Below are 20,736 nucleotides of genomic sequence, written 5' to 3'. Positions count from 1 at the left end.
AAATGTAAGCACTTAACAGTTATAATATTCAGTAATATAATTAATTTTTTATTTTCCCACTTCCCTCCTTATTTCTTCTACTCAAAAAATCCTATTACTGTGTAGTAATAAACAAGTGTTTTATTTATTTCAGAACTGAGCATCATTTCCCACAAATAAAATATGCACTTGATATATTATTTCAGGGTGGGAGCTTTGTCTATTTATATCCCTTTGGTACAAATATAATTATAGTATTTTTTAAACGTAATAGGTTGTTGCTAAGTCCTTTCGCTTTCCATCATATTTGCTTGAAAGTGCTAGATATTCTCATCCCTGATAAAAATTTAATACAAGTATTCACATGTTAATAGTTTCCAGTCTCTTATACAGTGTATTAGCTTATTGAAGTAAAGCCTTAAGTTGCTCAGATTTCTCAGTGGTCTAGGAAAAGCGCAGTTCTACCTTTAGTGTCAGTTTCTTTTCCCTAAATGGTTAATCCATCTGATCTTCAGATGCCTTCCAGTTTTCAAGCTCTGTCTATGCTTTTTTATTTTAACTTCTTTTTTACTGAATATACTCCTAAAATAAATAATCTATACTGACTACAGCACTTTAAACTTCTGATACTTTGACCCATTAAAATCAAATACTACTATGTATTGTTATTATAGTTATAGTATATGCAACAATTTTCCATATCATTTCAAACATGCTTTGAAAGCAAAATTTTAATCCTAAGATGCAAGGGGGAAACTACATCAATCACTGTAATACAAAACAACATATCAAAACACATTTAAAATCCATGAGCAACTTTAAAAGGGAAACAAAAATTCAAGCTAATTGTCAATTCTGAAAATTTTTCATGAAAACTGATATAAATTTAAAACACTATAGGAAACAGATGTAACGAAATATCAGTCATCACTAACACTACTGAAAACATTCTGAGAAGATACAAGTCTGCTTCTTTTAGATATATACCATGGTAAAATTCATCCTTATTTACAATATCTTATTTTATTACTTATTAATCTGTAATATCAAAGTAAACTACATAATTTGATTCAAATAGGGTCCTGAATGACATTTGTAAAATGAAGCTATGTGTCAGCAACTGACACAGAGTAAATCTGACAGAAAATATATGTAGGGATAATAGTATTTAATTTTATAAGTTAAACCTACTGAATCTAAATAATCTGCAGCATGGATCCTTCCTACTAGTATCTAGTATGCAGTTATTGGTAATATGAGAAGATGCTGAGAATTATAAAACCAATAGTTTAAAATTATGTTTAAGAACAGTTATATAAAATTCATTAAGGTAATACTTTCTCAAAGCATTTTTAGCCAGTACATGTTTTTCTTTTATGCACATAATTTGTTTGTAAAACAAGTTAGAATAAAATGCCAAAATTCCTCCCACTCACAAATACTCAATAAAAGAACTTTTGATAAAAGCCCAATAAAATAACTTTAACATAATAATGCATTATACATTCTTTATGCAGAGATATTTCTGATCAGTTATTGACCAATTTAAGAGCATGTGAAGGGAAATGTCTAACCAATATTAGCTAGTTTTACTAGAGTTTTATATTAATTATATTAAGCAAAAGTATTATACCAATTTCTAATGAATCACCTAACTACATTTCTCTATCTATATATATTCATTTATATATAGCAAACGGTCCTGCTCACTCGGCATACTGCATATACATCTCAGTGAACAAAATCTTTTAAGCTATATTTCTACTTTCCACAATCACCCATTACTGTGGCACACAGTAAGCACAGTAAATACTCTGCCCTTGTTTTTCTGCAGAAGAAATTAATTTTTATTCTATAAATTCATGTTATTAATGTTAACATAATTACCTACAGCACATGATTACATAGCATTGAAATATTAGCAATTCAAAGAGAAATAAAATTACTAAAATAAGTAATTTTTAATGATGGAAACTATGATACCCTTTATTAGAGAGCCTAAAAGATTTCATCAAGCAATTTAAGACTCTTATCATATTAGCATTTCCCTTTATGGAAATCTTAGGGTCTACATAATGAGGTCTTACAGCAAGGTCCTTTTTGTACTTCTTTAATTGTTCTTTTTATGGACAATAATGACAAAGGAAACCTGTAGCTAACATATCAAGCTCTTCCTATCTCCTTCAATTTTTATAAAATCTAAAGAACACAGCTCCATACCTGCTTCCATTCATGCCAGTGGCAACATGGTATACATACACCTTAAGTCTTTACCAAAAATAGTCTGAAAGTTTCTAATATGTAAGTTTCTCTTCCTGAAAACAAACTTTCGTTCTTTACAAAATGAAATATGATACTGCGTTTAATAAGAATGCATAATTGGAGATGGCCCCTGAAAATAAGAGATTATGAATGCTAATGCTTCCCTCTTAGTTCTAAGTCAAAACTGCACTTAATCTTTTGTAGTAACAAATTCTAATAGTATCTACCCTTTAAATAGTGTAATAAAGCTCATGCTTATCTTTCCACCTCTTTATCCTTCCACTATAAACAGAGTCAGATCACTTATATTTTTTCTTTAAAAAGCACAACTAGACATATACATACAAGTTCTATATTGGTTTTTGAGTAGTATGGGTCTTAACTGTTTTTTTCCCCCTTTATAGGTCATTGGTTTGAAACATTTAAAAGGGTCCCTAAGTTCTGCTAATACGGTATTGCCTTAAGGTATAAAATCTACAGTTCAAATGTATAGTGTTACTACAAAAAGTTTAGCAAAATATCCTATGCAGTATTTGGTAAAATACATCAAAAGCTAAAGAAGCTGAACCATTACTAAATGCATAAGATGAAGAATAATGGAGTCGGTATGTGTATTTTAGAAAATACTCTCTAAGGTAAAACAGGAAAATAGTGTAACAGTGGTAAAGAGATCTAGGGAAAATCAACAAACTATTTTACTTGTCCTAGTGTTTTTCATGCTTTAATATCTTTTGTTTTGGTTTTATTATTTTACTGATTTTTCTTCACCCTTCCAAATATTCTTAGATTATGATGAGTGGTAAATACATGCAGAGACAACTTTAAAGGGAAATGTAATATTATTTAGCTTTAAGCCATATGTGCCAGTAGAGAACTCAGAAGAGAATAAGATGTATTCAAAATTTTTTGACTGGGGCATGAAATTACCTTACAAAGCAAAGTAGAAACATCAATAAAATTCAATATATATGTCAAATTATTAGATAATGGATCATCCTTTATGTATGTATTATATGTCACAATAAACCTTAAAATTCAGTTTCATAACTTAGAATTATAACTTTCTCAACCTAGATTTATAAAGTACTCAAGTATATCAATGTTATCTTCAGCTAAAATCAGTTATGGGAAAAAAAAGCCTAAACAGTAGTTTCAATTCCTGCCCATTTCTAATTTAGGCAAATTTTAAAAAATTCATTACCAAGTTGTACATGCTTGGTACCGGGTTAAAGAATAATGATGTCGCTTTATTCTATAAAATGATTAAATTAGGCAATCATTATATACCTTTTTAGAAATAATATATATATAAAGTTTCAAGCACAATGTTTGGCACTTAGCTGTCTCCTAACAAGTGAAAGTTACTATGAGTTGCTAAATTTAACCAATATGACAAATAACTAAACAATTCTTTTCCATACGTACTATTTTAAGTCTTTTTTAAAATACTAATTTCCTAATACTAGATCTGTAAACTAAAGTCACAGTTCAGAAAGGTACTTTGAAATCATACATAATAGAAACAATTCCACCTAACATCAAAAGCAAAAAAATCATAAGGAAGCAAAAGTCAAAAATTTCAAAATTTCTAAGACAATTACACCAAGAACTTGCCCAAAACCTTCTCTGAAGATCATATAAGCTGATCTTCAGCATTTTAAAACACAGCAAATTTATAATATTAAGGAGATGTGATGTGGAATTAATGTCATCTGCAATGTAAATAAACATGGTAGCTAAATTTTGTACCTTCCTCTGCTCTTGCACCTTCATGATCAGTCATTCTAGTAGAGGCTGACCTAGACTGATTTATGATTCCTGAAGGGATGAGGGGCAGCTCATCATCTCCCAGATCAGCTATCGTGTCGTAGAGTTTTGTCCTGTTGACCCCTGTAAATTAATGTCAGCAGTAGAGGTTCATTTAACAGCTACCGCTTGACTTGCTAGCACCCTAAAAACCAACTTATTACCAAAACAGGCTATTTTTAAGCTGCAGTTATTAAAGACCTCATCTAATCAAAGATGTCTTCAATTTTCCATATCAACCCCCCCATGAAAATATGGAAATAATTTTAATATTTAAAATATTTCCTATTTCTGAGGAGATACATATATATATAAATAGGAGATACACACACAAAATTGAGCTTTTTATTACTCAAAGTTCTGTAAGCTCAGACACAGAAGATATCATTAAAACAAAAAATTCTGGTATTTAAGTTAACATTTAACAGTGTAAAGAATAAGACAGGTTTTCCAACTTAATCCACTATTTAAAAATGTTAACAAAGAAATAAGTAAAAATGCTTTTTATGAGGGTGCAACGAACATTTAACTTTCCCTGTGTTTATGTGGATATTTTCCTGCTATAGTCACACAAACCTGTCATTAACAAATCAACTCCAATTTTCCTCAAATGTTTTTTCTCTTTTTCCAAATTTGAAAAACCTGATTTACCCATGAGTTCTCAGTTTCTCATCATAGTATGAAAAGTCAATCGCAGGCCATAAGCTTAAGGAGAGAATTTCAAGTGGTACACAGATAAGTTAGGCCAAAATATGCAAAGCTCAGGACCATCTAGTTTCATAGGATCTCTTTAACTATGAACGTCAGAAATGACAAGAGAATCATTTCTCTTATGTATTTTGAAAGAAAATAGTTTTTAAAAGAAAATGCTTTATAGTCAACATATAAGTGAAACAATTAGGCAAATCCAAGGCCACACAATAAGACTGTATATACTAACATTAATACTGATGGACTAATTAAGACTATATAATCACTAAATTTTACTACAGCTATTAGAATATTAGCAATTCCAAAGGAACTACCATTCATCTATGTATCCCTAACAGAATGCCAGGTAGTACAATGGTAAGACTTAATGGAAATAGGTGGAATCTTACACATTTATTACCTTTATTTTTTCTTTTCATTTATTAACTATTTCACAGCAATCCCTAACTTTTTAGAAATGCTTAAGTAACTCTTTCTGGATACAATGTGTCAAGTAGTCTGAATTTTCTAAAGTATATAATGGAGAAACTCAGTTATTACCTGAGGATTTTCTCCCTGACAAAGTGAGTAAATAAATTCTCTAATAAATGAAAAACTGCTAACTCGATGTCTAACCATCAGTGAAAGTCAACATGAAAGAAGATAAATGTTATCCTTTCTCACAAAATAGCTCTCCTTTATAACTTTCCCACTTATGAGTGCCAACACCACTGATTAGATTTCTGTTCTTAAAATTCTGTAACTACATCCTAAGAATTCCTTTTCAGCTTATATATAAGTGGAGATGAAGGAGAATCTGTTTTGAAAAAAAAAAAAAAAAAAACAAAAAACCCTCCTTTTATGTGCTCTTCAGATTCTTCAAATCAGTCTCTTTCTTGCTGTTGACTTTATTCTACTCAATGCTTTCATTCTTACAAATTACTGCAGAGGGTTCCTAATTGGTTTTCGTATCTCCCAACTCCATTTGCTTTCCATCACATTTGAATACTTTGGGTAGATTAGTTTTCCAAAATCATCACATTGATCTTATCACTCCTTACTCTGAAATCACAAGCAGCACTTCAACACTCTTTGAATCAAAGCTAACTAAAATCCTGTACTTAACCCTGCATGTGCTTCATGATGGTCCTATCCAATCTCATCTTTTAGTGCTACATAATACAGATCTCCCTAATTTTCAAGTCAGAGCAGTTTCCCTATAGTATATTCACCAGGGTTTCTTCTACCATATTTTTATCATATCTGTCTTTACCTATTCCCCAGAAAGGTGAGAATACTTCCTGAACCCACTTCCATCTCCTCTGTGAGGCTTTTGTTGATCTTACTCTGCTCACTCTAATTATACTTATGTAAACCATAAACTTTTACTTCATTAGATATTACTTATAAATAATTTCATCATATGATAAATATAATAAAGACAAGAAAAAGTTTTATCATTACAGATACTATCAAGTCACATCTTCCTGAACACATGGAGTAGGAAATATGGAAGAAAAGGAAAACAGGAAACAACATGAAATTTAATGTTCACGTTAGAGGAAACACTGACCCAAACAGCCCACCCTGGCCAGGCAGCACAGTAACCACTTGTATGAGTTATTTTACAACAGGAGGCCCTGTAAGGAACATGAAACTAACAAGCCACCACCAGCTGGAAGAACTTGGAAAAGGTCAAAAGGAGACGCCAGTCCTTATGTCCTACCAACCTTCTAGAATCTTCCTTGCTGAAATCCATCTTGGCTGAGGGATGCTCAGGCCATCAGAAATTACCTTGTGTCAGAGACTGGCCAGAGACAACCCAAAAACTAATTCCACCACTAAAAAACCCGAGACTATCAGCCATGTGGCAGAGCAGTCCTCGTGGGTTCCCATGCCTTCCTGTGCTCCAGCCAGGGGCCCCCTTCCAATAACGTCTCACGCTCTGTGAGCATGTGTGTCTCCTCTGACAATTCATCCTAAGTATTAGACAAGAGTCTACTCCTGGGCCTGGGGAAGGGATCCCTCTTCCTGCAACATTCCAACAAAGGTTCCCAAATCCTATAATTATTATTACTTTTTTTGTTTTGTATACTATAACCAAACATTAGTTTCTGTGTGGCACAGTGGCAAGTTTAGGAAAAAGATGGAATTGTCCCTGCTTTAATTCTAGTTTCTTAAAAATTGCTAAAAGATGAAAGCAGATTTCTTAACCAGAAGTTAACAGTCTTATCTAGCACCTGTCATGTAGAACATCTTTCAACTAACAACACATTTAATGCTCCTTTTTTCTCTTTCTAAATCTAATATTCTAAATACAATAATTCTAACAAATGCAATTTCAGATAAAAGTTTCTAAGTCTGATTCACAACGAGAAAACTGTAATGGTATTAGTGTAATAGATCATATATAATGTTATCAAAATGTTCAATGGCATAACTGAAGACAACTCACTAAGGATTAAACAAAAATTGATTCTCAATTACTACTCTATAATCTATAGAGGAAATACTCTTCCTAATTTTAACAGCAAGAAAAGCTGTTCTTCTACCACTATGAATTATACAATAACCCATCTACCTCATAACCACAGCCATCAAGTCTATACCAATGCACAATCCTCTGAATAGATTCTAGGAGAATGAAAAACAGTATGCTGTGTAAAAGCCAAACTGTGGATGGACTGACAACTGCTGCTGTTAGCGTTTTTAAATTCACACTCACAAATATACACACTCATGACATGAAATTTATCTTTCCATTACTCTATTATTATAAATAAAACAGGATTTTTTTTAAACGGAATCTAACATTTTCCCTTCTCAAATATGCCTCCCTTTGTTAATCTGCCTTATATTCTGAAGTGAAGCAGGCAATATGGCAAAGGTTTAAGTTTATTTTAGAATAAAAGGGTTTAGTTATATCATGTTTACTAGGTTTGTTATATGTTCTATCACCCTAATTGAAATAAAGTTTTTATATGACAACTGTCATCTTAAAAAAAAATGACATCACAGTATTAAGGAAAAACTAGGTTAGCTGCAAAGTGATTCTGCAGCTTAAAAATGTGTACTGACTGAAAACAGCATCAAATTGATACTTTCTGCCCCTTGTCAAAATGCTTCAATTATTTTCTTGGGGGAGGAAAAAAAAAAAGAGAAACCGAGTTGAAGAACTGAATGGTCTGTTTTAACAGTGTGAATCTGGAGCCAGAAATAGAAAACAACTGCATCTCTTAGATGAAAGTAATATTCCTTTACTATGAAACAACTGTCTTTGATTTGACACAGGATACTGAATGGTTTTATGGACTCCTTATACTCTCCAGTGGCACCCCACTCCAGTACTCCTGCCTGGAAAATCCCATGGATGGAGGAGCCTGGTAGGCTGCAGTCCATGGGGTCGCTGAGGGTCGGACACGACTGAGCGACTTCGCTTTCACTTTTCACTTTCATGCATTGGAGAAGGAAATGGCAACCCACTCCAGTGTTCTTGCCTGGAGAGTCCCAGGGACGGGGGAGCCTGGTGGGCTGCCGTCTATGGGGTCGCACAGAGTCGGACACGACTGAAGTGACTTAGCAGTAGCAGTATACTCTCTCCAAAATAGAGGCAGCTTAATCATCCTAGTCACTTTATAATATGTGTCAAGGTGCTTTTATAGGCCTATTGAAAGTTACTGATACAAAATAATTTCTCTTTAAATGTTCTAAAATGCCTAATATAAAGATATTTGTACTTAAGTCATATTCTACAAAAATTTCATTCCCTCTTGAAAGTTTGTTATCCTGAATCTGGAATAGCAAAAGACAAATACTAATATGAAACTAAAAAAAGAAGAAGAAGAAAAAAAGGAAAACTATCCAGGGATACTTATAATTTGTATTAAAAGAAATAATGAAAAAGTTTTCCAATGTATGATAACCAAGTCAGGAGATGTATAGCTATTCAGTAACAAGAATAAAGTTAAAAAGGGGAATGACAAATCTTATTCTACACGTGGAAGACAGGAAACTTAAGATAAATAAGAACAATTAAGACAAATTCATGGACCAAGACTCAGTGTAAACATACATATTTCAGAATGTGAACCTTTGAAATGGAGATCTTTCCCTATCTTTGAAATGGGAAAAGCATATAAATCTTTTGAAGAAAGGATATGAAATAATCTAATCTTTATAAGCTACAATTTTATAAGTACAAAATAGTATAGGAGTAACAAAAAGCAAGAATAAGAGCATTTATCAAAGGAAAACATATTATAATCCATAATTTAAACCTTCCACGTTGAAAAAACTGAAACAAATATTGAAGTCTTAAAAACATTATTACCTCCTCCTTCATATTCTAAATAAAGGTTCCAAATTTCAGCTGCTATACACAGTGTGATTTGTTATTGATTTACATGCTTTTACTTACACATGAAATACAGCAAAAAAAGAGACCACAGAAAGCTAGAAAAGTCCTATCAAAGATTTTAACAAAAGATTAACTCAGAACTCCCCCACACTTTCTTCCCCAATTACAGAAAACTTAGAACATATTTAAAGATGACAGAAAACAAAGTTTTAGATTTGATAATAGTATTGTATCAGTTAATTCCCTGATTTCCACCACTGTACTGTGGTCACATAAGAGAATGCATTTGTGGTAAAGTAACTGATGCTTTTGAACTGTGGTGTTGGAGAAGACTCTTGAGAGTCCCTTGGAATGCAAGGAGATCCAACCAGTCCATTCTAAAGGAGATCAGTCCTGGGATTTCTTTGGAAGGACTGATGCTGAAGCTGAAACTCCAATACTTTGGCCACCTCATGTGAAGAGTTGACTCACTGGAAAAGACTCTGATCCTGGGAGGGATTGGGGGCGGAAGGAGAAGGGGACGACAGAGGATGACATGGCTGGATGGCATCACCGACTCAACGGACATGGGTTTGGGTGAACTCCTGGAGTTGGTGATGGACAGGGAGGCCTGGCGTGCTGCAGTTCATGGGGTTGCAAAGAGTCAGACACGACTGCGCAACTGAACTGACCAAACTCACTATGAAGTATCTAAGGAACAACATGTCTGCTACTTACTCAGTTTTCTGAAGTGTTCAAAATAATAAAAGTACATATTTAAAGAGACAAGAGGATGAAGCAAATGTAGTAAAATTTTAACATTTAAAGAAATTGTGTGAAAGTGCATGAAATTCTTGTAACTTTTCCTTAAGTTTGAAGTTATGTCAAAAGAAAATGTTACAAGGAAAAGGAAGCTTAACTCTTCTGAAGCTTGAGACCAAAATAACTGTAACAAGTCTCTTTAGTTTCATGGTCTTCATTTTTAGAAATACTAATTGAAAAAGCATATGTCGCTTAGAAAGAAATTAATACTGAATTGTGTTTACAGTCCAAGGCAAGGCTGTTCACTTTTAAGTCATTCCTTTTGCCTAAGGTAGGAAAAAAGAAGGGTGAAATGGAGTGAACAAGCTGCTGCTGCTGCTAAGTCACTTCAGTCGTGTCTGACTCTTCTGTGTGACCCCATAGATGGCAGCCCACCAGGCTCCCCCGTCCCTGGGATTCTCCAGGCAAGAACACTGGAGTGGGTTGCCATTTCCTTCTCCAATGCATGAAAGTGAAAAGTGAAAGGGAAGTAGCTCAGTGAACAAGCTGGAAGACAGATAAACATTACGTTCCTGGATTCTGATTTCAGAACCCTTTCCATTTAAGAGTCAAATCATGGTTGAGACTTTACAAAGTTAAAAAGTTGGCATTCTTGCCACTTTTCCCCATTAAAAAAAAAAAAGGCATTTAGATTGGATTACATTTGCTGAATTCACGTGCTAAAGTTAAGCAAATAATTTTCTTCTAAGAAGCTGGAAAAATCTGTAGAAACTGAGTGCTATAATCCAAAAGGTATGACTAATTCACACTTTGGAATAAAGGAAAAAAAGAAAAGGCTACAGTTTATAAATTAGTCTAACTTATTATACAAAGCCACATCTGGGAAAACATCAGAAAACCCAATGAAAACAGATAATAAAAATGCTAAGTAAATTTCATGAATTCAATCTTTTCATGAAAAACTGTATCTTAGCACTAATATGGTAGTCTACCTAGATTAAGACCTAAATTTACTACCCACAAATTTAAAGAAAAATTTAAAAGAAAAATCCTCGGCAGGGATTCAAAGCCAATATTTTTACAGTGAACTCTATGTTTAAGAGTAAAAAGTTTTTAACTAATTCACAAAGGAAGTATATAAAAAAACAATTATTAATTAATTATTCATTCCTGAGACAACTGTTGGAAACCTCATCTTTTTATCTACATAAATGGGTAACCTTAAAAGCACTGGTGTTCACAGAAACACTAAAAATGAGAAACAATCTAATGGATTAACTAATGGAGGCTAGAATAAATCCACAAAATGCAATACTATCTAACCAGTCAAACTAGTCATCTAATCTAATGAAAATTAAGAAAATATGAGTTAAAAACAATGATATTCTTGTTGCAAATTGTTAAAGGAGGTTTATGTATAAAAACATTTAGAAAAAGCTGGAAGAATATATGCCAAATATGATTTCTGAGTTACTGAACTACAAGTGATTTTTACTTTTTTGTGTCTCTATATAATACTTACATTAAGCATATATTACTTCTATGGCTATTTAAACAAAGTTAGCTCATTTTACGGAGAAGGCAATGGCACCCTACTCCAGTACTCTTGCCTGGAAAATCCCATGGACGGAGGAGCCTGGTAGGCTGCAGTCCATGGGGTCGCTAAGAGTCAGACACGACTAAGCGACTTCACTCTCACTTTTCACTTTCATGCATTGGAGAAGGAAATGGCAACCCACTCCAGTGTTCTTGCCTGGAGAATCCCAGGGACGGGGGAGCCTGGTGGGCTGCCATCTATGGGTCGCACAGAGTCAGACACGACTGAAGTGACTTAGCAGCAGCAGCAGCTCATTTTAAAACAGACACAAACTAAAAATTAAAGGGGATTGGTTGAATAACACGGTGCACATTTTGATAAGAAAACCTCAGGGCATGAATCTGAGGTCACCAGCTCCTAATTTAATCACAGCAGTTCCCTTTTACCCATTTCTCTTATCAGGTTCTGAAATATTCTGTTTGACAACAGGGTAGATTTGTTTAAAGAAAGTTAAACAAATGAAAATGTTAAACAAGTTATTGTTTAACAATGTTAATGTTAAAGTTAATGTTTAAAATGTTAAAAGTTGAACAAGTGAAAATGTTGTATGGCAGAATATTTATTGACATGAAAGGATATTTTCTGTGAATTGTTAGCTGAGTAGGCAAATAACAAAACTGTGTATTATGATCCTACTAAATAAAATTAATTAAAATTGTATGAGAATTTTAGACTTTAGTTTCAGTTCATCAGTTTCTAACAGTTCTTAAACAGGTATTTTTTTCAATAAAAAACAATTTTAGAAAAATGTAAAACCTAAAAGAAAAAAAACCTTAAGTTGACTTATATCTTCTTTCTAAACCTCAAAAAGAAACGGACATACCTTGGAGATGTTGAGGGTTCAGTCATAATAAAACGAGTCACACAAATTTTTTTGGTTTCCTAGTGCATATAAAAGTTATGTGTTGGGACTTCCCTGGTGGTCTAGTGGCTGAAACTCTTCGCTCCCAAGGCAGAGGGCCTGGGTTTGATCCCTGATCAGGGAACTAGATCCTGCATGCTGGAACTAAAAATCCCACATACCGCAAGGAAGAATGAAGATCACACGTGTAAGACCTGGTGCAGCCAAAAACAAATAAACACTTAAAAAAAAGTTATGTGTACACTATAATGTACCAAGTATGCAATAGCATTATACCTTTAAAAAAAAGTACATGTCTTAATTAAAAATACTCTACTCATTAAAAAAAAAGCAGGGTTGCCAGAAACCTTCAATTTATGTAAAAAACAAAACAAAACCAAAAACCCAGGTGGTTCAGTAGTAAAGAATCCTCCTGCCAATGCAGGAGACACAGATTCGATCCCTGAGTCAGGAAGATCCCCTGGAGAAGGAAATGGCAACCCATTCCAGCATTCTTGCCTAGGAAATCCTGTGGACAGAGGAGCCTGGCAGGCTACAGTCCATGGGGTCACAAAAGAGTTGGACACGACTTAGCAACTAAACAGCAGCAACAGATAGAGATCTAAACATTCTATCAGGAAAAAAATGGGGTGTCTATATTTGAAATTAAAAGCAACACTACCTAACATTTTCTAAAGAAATCTTCAGGATGTAAGTCAGTTTATGAATAACATACACAAAATAAGTAACCTAATATTTAACTACTTCATTTCTTGAAAAAAAAAAAAAAAAAAAAAAAATCTAAACCCTAAAATTCTAATGTCATTGTATCTATATTACAATGCTCAGTCATGCAAAAGTACTTTTATACTCAACATGCATTAATTTATATAGGGAAGAGATGTTAAAGCTGAAACACAGTCCCTGCCCAGCATTAAACATCTTTAAATACACTAAGCAATTCAATGTACAGTAAGAAATTTCTTAGAGAACAGTCTGTATTCACATGCAACAACATAAATTAGCATAGGGTTATAAAAGAGAAGTGCATAACAGGTAAAATTTCCAAAACTCTTTATTTTCCTCTACAAGACATTAAACCACTCAAAAACTGCTTTACTAGAGGAAACTTATACCCTTTTCCACTGCAACTGCCATTTCATACACTAATATTTCTGTCACCAGAGAAAGGAACGCGAAAGAATGTCTATATGGTTTTTGCCATTGTCATCTACTGTTTTCTCCTAGACACAGTTGAAAAAGTTAGACTAGAGGAATCAATGGCCAGCCAGTTCGAAATAAAGTAATTTCAGTTTCTTCATTCAATATTTTTAGGTCTGAAGATGATTTTCACGTGGCTGTTCTTAAGCCTGATTCATAAAATGGAAATGAATTACTTCGTTGAGAGGTGCTGTAGCTAAATATATACTTTCAAAATACACTGGTCAAGATATTAATTGTGAAAAATATAACAAGGCACCCAAAGCTACTTAGCTATTAACCAAACAAACACTACTGCCACCACTAGCTTACTCCCCTGACCTACTCTACCAGAAAATACTACCTAGGAGAGCTTTTTTTTCTTTTGCTACTGTTATTGTTTGTGGTTGGCTTAAGAGCAGACAGTACAAACTATGGAAAGGGCTTTCCCATTCACTTTATTTCAGAATTCTAAGAAACTAAGAAATGTAACCTGGATAAGACCTAGTTACAGCAGTAATACTCTATCAAAAATAGAGAAATTTATACTTTCTTCCTTTTAAACAAATTTCTATTATTTTTCATCCGAAGGCCAATATTCCTTAGAGTTCTGCAAACTTTTTAAAGTTTAAAATATAGACAAAAACCTTAAAATCTTTGCTTCATCCTTATCCATATATTTAAAATAATATCCCACTTGATTTTCCCATAATACCTCCTAAATTATATTCAAATAAATTTCAAATATACAACAGACAAAGTTTAAAGTTAGTTGCCCCTTGTATGAAACATAAAGAAGACAAAAAATCAGAATTGAAGATTTTTTTTTTTCTCAAAGGTTGGAACACAAAAATTATAATAGAATCTGCACTTACTCTTCACCCCTTTCTTCCCCTTTCGTTCCTTCTTGTACTGTTCCTTCAGTTTACTTATTAGTCCCTGGTCTACATCCCAAACCTCAGTAGTTGGGGAGAGGTCATCTTTATCTACATGCAGCATATTATTAAAAGAAAAAAAATCAGCAGTTGGCAATGCAAGCTGTTGGCAATAAACTGTTATAGCTTTATATAATCATAATAAAAATGTACTGACAGTATATACTCAAAATACTTTAAAGGTGCAGTCTCAGTTTTGGTATTCACAAGTCAAACTCTGAAAGCCCATCTCGTAAGTTTCTAAACATTAGTACTACAAACAATAGTTAAATGGTGCTTCACTTCTATGAATTACAAATTTGAAGGTTATTATTCTTGTGGTAACTGATATTTTTACAATGGACTGACATTAGAAATCTAATGTTACAAAAATTAGATCACTGCATCTTTATAAAAATGTTAATAAAAAATTATTCAGCCAGCATCATAAAAGCAAATGAATGAATTACATGCGAACTACTCAAAAAAGTGCAAGCTGGAAAGGTCAGTGCTGTTTTATTGATGAAAATATTCATGCACCTTCTGTCACATTGATTCTGCATGCACAAGATAACTGTACTAATGGAGAGGCATTCTAGTCCAATATAATACATACATGTAATTCGAAAATACGTCTCAAATAATCCATACAAAGCATTCAGAGAATCCCACCTCTGCCCCGACCCCATCCAAACAGTTCAACATCTCATTACCTTCTTCCATTGGTCTACAACTAAGATTAGCAAAAAAAAAAAAACAAAAAAAACAAAAAAAACAAAAAAAAACTCAAATTCCACTGAAGAACTTTTTAAGAGTTGATATTTTTAGGGTAAGATAAAAGCAGTGACAAGCATGGAGAAGTGAAAACATACATCGCTGTACATCTGTTACAGATGGTACTTCAGCAATTTTAGCTGAATAAACAAATCCATATTTGTTTTAAGTAAATACTTGTGCCTATAAAAAATTTACCCTATAGAATACTAGAGGAAAACAGCATTAAAAATAAAGCAAAACAAAAATATGTCTATTTGAATTATTTTAGATATTAAAGGCTTTTCCATCTTTTAAGTTTTAAACTGTTACTTCTTAAGTTTAAAGCTGTTATTTGGAAGTTTAACATTCTGTTAAAGATCAATGAAGAGTCAGTTTACATAACCCTGTTACTAAATAAAAATTATACTAAAACACGTAAGCTAAGTCAATCAAGAAGACTGATATAAAAGGGAGATTTTAGAGAAAATATACTTTCACAATTTTTGATAACTTATTATATTTCTGGCTTATCAGTCTTATAAACTCCATAGGCCTCAATGTACGGTGGACACAAAAAACATCTTTTTTCCTTATAGACAGTTATTTGTAGCAAACATAAAAGATCCTCATATTTAAATGGTACACAGGGGAATTCCTTGGCTGTTCAGTGGTTAGGACTTGGCACTTTAACTGCCTGTAAAGTTTGATTCCTGGTCAGAATGAAGATTCTGCAAGCCTCTTAGGGGGGAAAAAAAAAGGGTACCCAGAAATTCAATTTTCTGTACCTTGAGGTTTTCCTACTAAAACAGCCATCATTTTCTACCTTATGGTACTATGATCTTAGGTAGTCAGTGTGTAAAAAGTTAAACTCAAAACTTTAATATGCTAACTTGAATTCACTGAAACTAGGTTATCAAAGCCTAAAATCTACACATATGATTTTCAAATCTGCAAACCGTACTACTGTCGTAATACTGATTTAAAGAGAAAATTCACTTTTCCTGTACTCTACTCATGAATTTCCTGAAAACTATTTATATCAAGAATAGTTCTGTCAATTTATCTAATATGCTAAGAAAAATGTGATCTAAAGAATTAATTGCTTTGTGCTCATTTTAATAAAGCCAGTAATTCTTATTTTTCAAAGGGACAAACTGACACATTTGGAGTGAGTTTTGCTGACCTCATAGGAACAACAGCAAAACCTTCAGTGGTAAACTTTACACATGAAATCAAACAGGAGTTTTTTAAAAGACCTCTGCATAAAAAGTAAAGCTGTGAATGCTCTAACTGGAGTAGCAAAGGGTAGTGAAGTGAGAAAGCAAAGGGAGTAAAAAACGATAAGCTTATGAAAAAAAGAAATATTACTTGCAAGATAAACTTGAATCTAGGAAACAAAGGTAAACTTAAGGCAGTGCAGAGAACAGGTTGGTGAATGCATATGTGCACAAACATCCTGAAACTTGCCTGGTAAGTAACAGCTGATTTGATATTGCTTATAAGAAATAGTTACGAGCAAAAAGGAAGAGGCAGCATAATCTTCTACATATTAATGCTGTTTTTAAAAAATCTAGGGGGAAAAAATACCAAGAAATGAGGTTGAATAACTTAGGGGAACTTTTTTTTTTAAATAAGAAAACACAAATATACACAAAAAAATTGATCCTTGACAACTCAAAACCACAAAAGCCTAAAATTCTATTGTGGTGATTCTAACTACCAAAGCAAAGGAATTAAATCTACCATAAACTTGAAACTAATTTATTCAAATATTTAGTACTCTATCCATTTAAATAGTCAGTATTTTGTAGTCCTATAAATTCTACAGACCACAGTTTCAAAGTGTAGCAGACAATAACTAAACATCTTTAAAATGTTTAGCAAAATTAGAAATGCTCACCAATATTTCTGATTATGCCAAGAATTAAGAACTACTAAAATTAAACCCAAACTACCCTGACAGACAAAAAAGATTCAAAAGCTTTCTAAAAAGGAGTGGTTTCATAGAACAAAAGAATTCAAAATCAGAGATATCTGAGTACTATGCTAGTATACAAAATAAAAATAACACAGATTATCCCATGTGGGTGAATACAGGGATGTTTTATTATGACACACTATTTAGAAAGAAAAAAAAAAATCTGTCCTTTACCCAGTAACTTAAATCTGAAAATCACTTTCCCATTTGTAAGTAAACTCAACTTTTAAGTAAATAAATATAAAGGGATATTTGTATATTCAGCCTCTTTGCTTTGGGGAAAAAACCCTGATACCTATTGAGTAAAAATGAAAAATTCAAAATCACTGCATAGATCCCTTATAAAAAACCCTGCATAGATTTTGTGATAGTTTTCATTTCTTACGGAAAGAAATTATTTGAATCATTTTGTTCTTAACAGAGTCCTTTCTGTCTTAAGAACTTAAAATGCTTTAAAGATACTTTAGACTTGTCTGGATGGAAGAGACTTTGTTGGTTACTTCCATTACACAAAAAGATTCAGGTCATTCTCAAATATTAATAAGCAGAAGTAAATAAAAGTATCGACAGTCATCATTCACTAATTAGGTCCTCTCTTGAAACTGCTCTACAGTCAAAAGTTTTTGGACAGAAGGACTAATCAACTGCACACTTTTTATGACAGAAGTAATGCCATTTTATACAAATTAAATTCCTGAAATTTTTATATATTCTTCTGATGGAGAGTTAAACTTCCAGCAATTTTAGGTGAAGAGAATAGGAATGGAAATGTGCCAAGATTTAGCTACACAAATGTTTGAAAACTGCTTTCAATCTTTTTTTCTCCCTTTAATAATCTAAATGAGCATCAGTAGTGCCAGATAAATAAATAATCAAACATAATGACAGAATATTATGCACTTACTAAAAATGATGTCATAGAAGAATAATAAGTGGAAGTGTGGGTTATAAACCACCACACAGCAAAATCCTGCTAAATACACACAGATATAAATGTTAATCATGGTTCTCTCTACATAGCATTGTTATTGATGATTTTTAATTTTCTTCTATACATGTATCTGTGGGTTCTAAACCTCCAAAAAACCCAAATGAATTATAAGATAGTTAAATATTTATATAATTTAAATATATTTCTATAATTATTTTTAAATCTAGAAAAAAATAAATAGTACTTTAGAAACTATTGGAAAAAATAAGGTATTTCCAACATTAATAGGTTGCACAGTAAGAAAGAAGAAAATTAGATATTTTTACTGTCCTCTTGAACAAGACTAATTCTTAAGAAGGGTAAACTTCTGTAACTTAGCAATTTTCAAAGAGTAAGTACAAAAATGTATATTCAAAGTCTAGAAGAAAATTGTAGCAATTGTTTTTTTTTAATTTTCAATTAATAGGCCTCCTCTCCCTCCACTTAGGAGAAGTTAAGATCTGAAAAATCATGCTTGACAATCATAAACAATGAGAATGCTGATAACAAAATCCAGACCTTTTAAGTACTCAGTTTGTATCAGGACAGTCAATAAACGTTCTCTTTCAGGTTCTGCCTCTCCTGCTATTAGCAATATTCAGCTTAAATATATACATGAGGCATTTTTATAAACTGAAGTGTGTCTCCTTATCACCAAAGTAGTTTTTAAAAATCTAGTGATAATTCCTCTTGCTAGTAACTAAGCAATTTTGGTATTCATGTGAAATATGCATTAAAATACTTAGTACCCTTCTCCAATAAAGCTGAGTTCTCCCTACCAGGAACATGTTGGTATTAAATGTTGACTGAATGAAACTTTTTTTGGTGTGTCTATTATTAACATGTTTTTAAAATTTATTTTTAACTGAGGATAATTGTTGAACCATGTTGTGGTTTCTGCCATACAATGTGAAATCAGCCGTAAGTACAGAATGAACATTTTTAATTGAAACATCATACTGGACCTCAGCTATTATCTTAAAATTCTTTGTACACTTTTTATTTTACTTTCTAATGGGCCTTTTAAACCCTGTATAAATAGAATTGTTTTAACCCTTTTAGTTATAGCTGGATTATTATTAGCAGTAGATCACTTCCAAAGGCTAGGCTCTTAACACGTTTGTACAGTGAATGTTATATGCAATAAAGTTTAATAGCGTTAATAAATCTTGTTCATTATAGAGCTATTATTCAGGATTAATAGCTTTACTGTGTGTATGCGAGCTCAGTCGTGTCTGACTATTGGCAACCCAATGGATGTGGGTTTCAAGAAGATGACTCTTTTCAGTATGCCTGTATGGTATTATCTGATCAGGTATACCATACAGGCATACTGAAGAGAGTCACCTTCTTGAAACCCAAATCTATTACCAAATTAAATCATGGGAATGTTTAAAACTGTGTACATGCTTAAAAAAAAAATCTGCTAAGAAAGGAACTGAATTTCTAAATTAATTGAATGTTTCAATTTCAAATCAAGACAAATTTCAAAAACCAAAATTCAACAAAAGCCATATATTAAACAGTTTAGCCACCAAATCTAAATAAACTGATGCAAAATACTCTGAAATTATTGAATACCACTTTTCTCCTTGCTCTCAGTTTAACTGCCGGCATACATTCAGATACACACATTCCACATACAATATTTAGTAAAATACATCTTTAAGGCCTAGATGTTTTCCCACCCCCGTATTTCTTTATCACCTTACCCCATTCTGTGCCATCCCCTGAACTTCGTGCTTCTCCAGCTCCTTCACCATCTTCAGCAGTTACTAAAAAATCAAATTCTTTCAGTGCTTCCTCAGTATCAGGATCATCAGTTAGGTCAGCAGCTAAGCCTTCATTACCTATCTGTAAAGGGAACACAAGCCAAGAATTACCTTTATGATAAATTGTAAAGGTATCCTTTATGTTTTCACACAATTATCTTTACATTTGCACTCCCATTTTTAGGTTATTTAGAAACAAAAATCTTAAGATTTTCCAGAGAGTTCAACAATCTCAAATTATATCCTAGATAAATGGTTGTCAATAGTGGTCCGCAGTGTGATGCAAGTAATGTGGCAGTAAGAATGGTTAAAATCTTGATCTTCAAATATGATTATCCTCACAAAGAACGTCTCTAATTACAAAAGATTTAGGGGTAACTCTATTAAAGACCTGTGCAGTCACTTACATTCCAGTATGTTGTGTTGAATTGACCTCATGCACTGAGAACTGCACCTATAGTCCAGAACTCATAAGGATATGGCAATAGTTATTAAGGAAAGTAATGCAAGTCAACAGCTGTGGAATTTATAGTAATGCTTCTCAGAACAACAACAACCAAAAAAAAAAAAAAAATCAGAACGTCTATTCACCCATGTTTCACATGAGTATGTGGCATAAAGGCTGAAAACTGCTTTTACAGACTGGAAGCTTTTGAGGAAAACTGGAATTTTCCCCACATTACTGTAAAATCGCAAAGAACTACAATGGAATTCAAAACCACAGTTGAAATACTGTACACTGCTATGATAATTCACACATGGATCATCTAATCTATTTTTGCTCTTATAAATACTCTGTATCAACACTAAAATACATCAATGTGTTTCCCAGGTTATACGCAAAAGAAAACTCATTAATCCTTAACAAAGAGT

General features: G+C 32.8%; 1 protein-coding gene across 4 annotated transcripts in view; it reads right to left on the bottom strand.

Annotated features, from left to right (window-relative positions):
- The window catches only part of STRN3 (striatin 3), a 105,907-nt gene that overhangs the window by 17,780 nt on the left and 67,391 nt on the right, over positions 1-20,736 (bottom strand). The window contains exons 7-9 of one of the 4 annotated variants that reach the window (XM_025271507.3): positions 19,804-19,945; positions 14,349-14,459; positions 3,991-4,131 (exon numbers count right to left, since the gene is read on the bottom strand). In XM_025271507.3, the coding sequence (XP_025127292.1) occupies positions 3,991-4,131; positions 14,349-14,459; positions 19,804-19,945 (394 nt within the window). The remainder of the gene's footprint in view (positions 1-3,990; positions 4,132-14,348; positions 14,460-19,803; positions 19,946-20,736) is intronic. The other 3 variants (XM_025271508.3, XM_025271509.3, XM_025271510.3) reach the window with 3 other exon arrangements.

This window comes from Bubalus bubalis, chromosome 20 (assembly GCF_019923935.1).
Source record: "Bubalus bubalis isolate 160015118507 breed Murrah chromosome 20, NDDB_SH_1, whole genome shotgun sequence".
NCBI classification, from domain to species: Eukaryota; Metazoa; Chordata; class Mammalia; order Artiodactyla; family Bovidae; genus Bubalus; species Bubalus bubalis.
The sequence above is the reverse complement of the archived record's forward strand: the minus strand, read 5'-3'. Positions and strand labels throughout refer to the sequence as shown.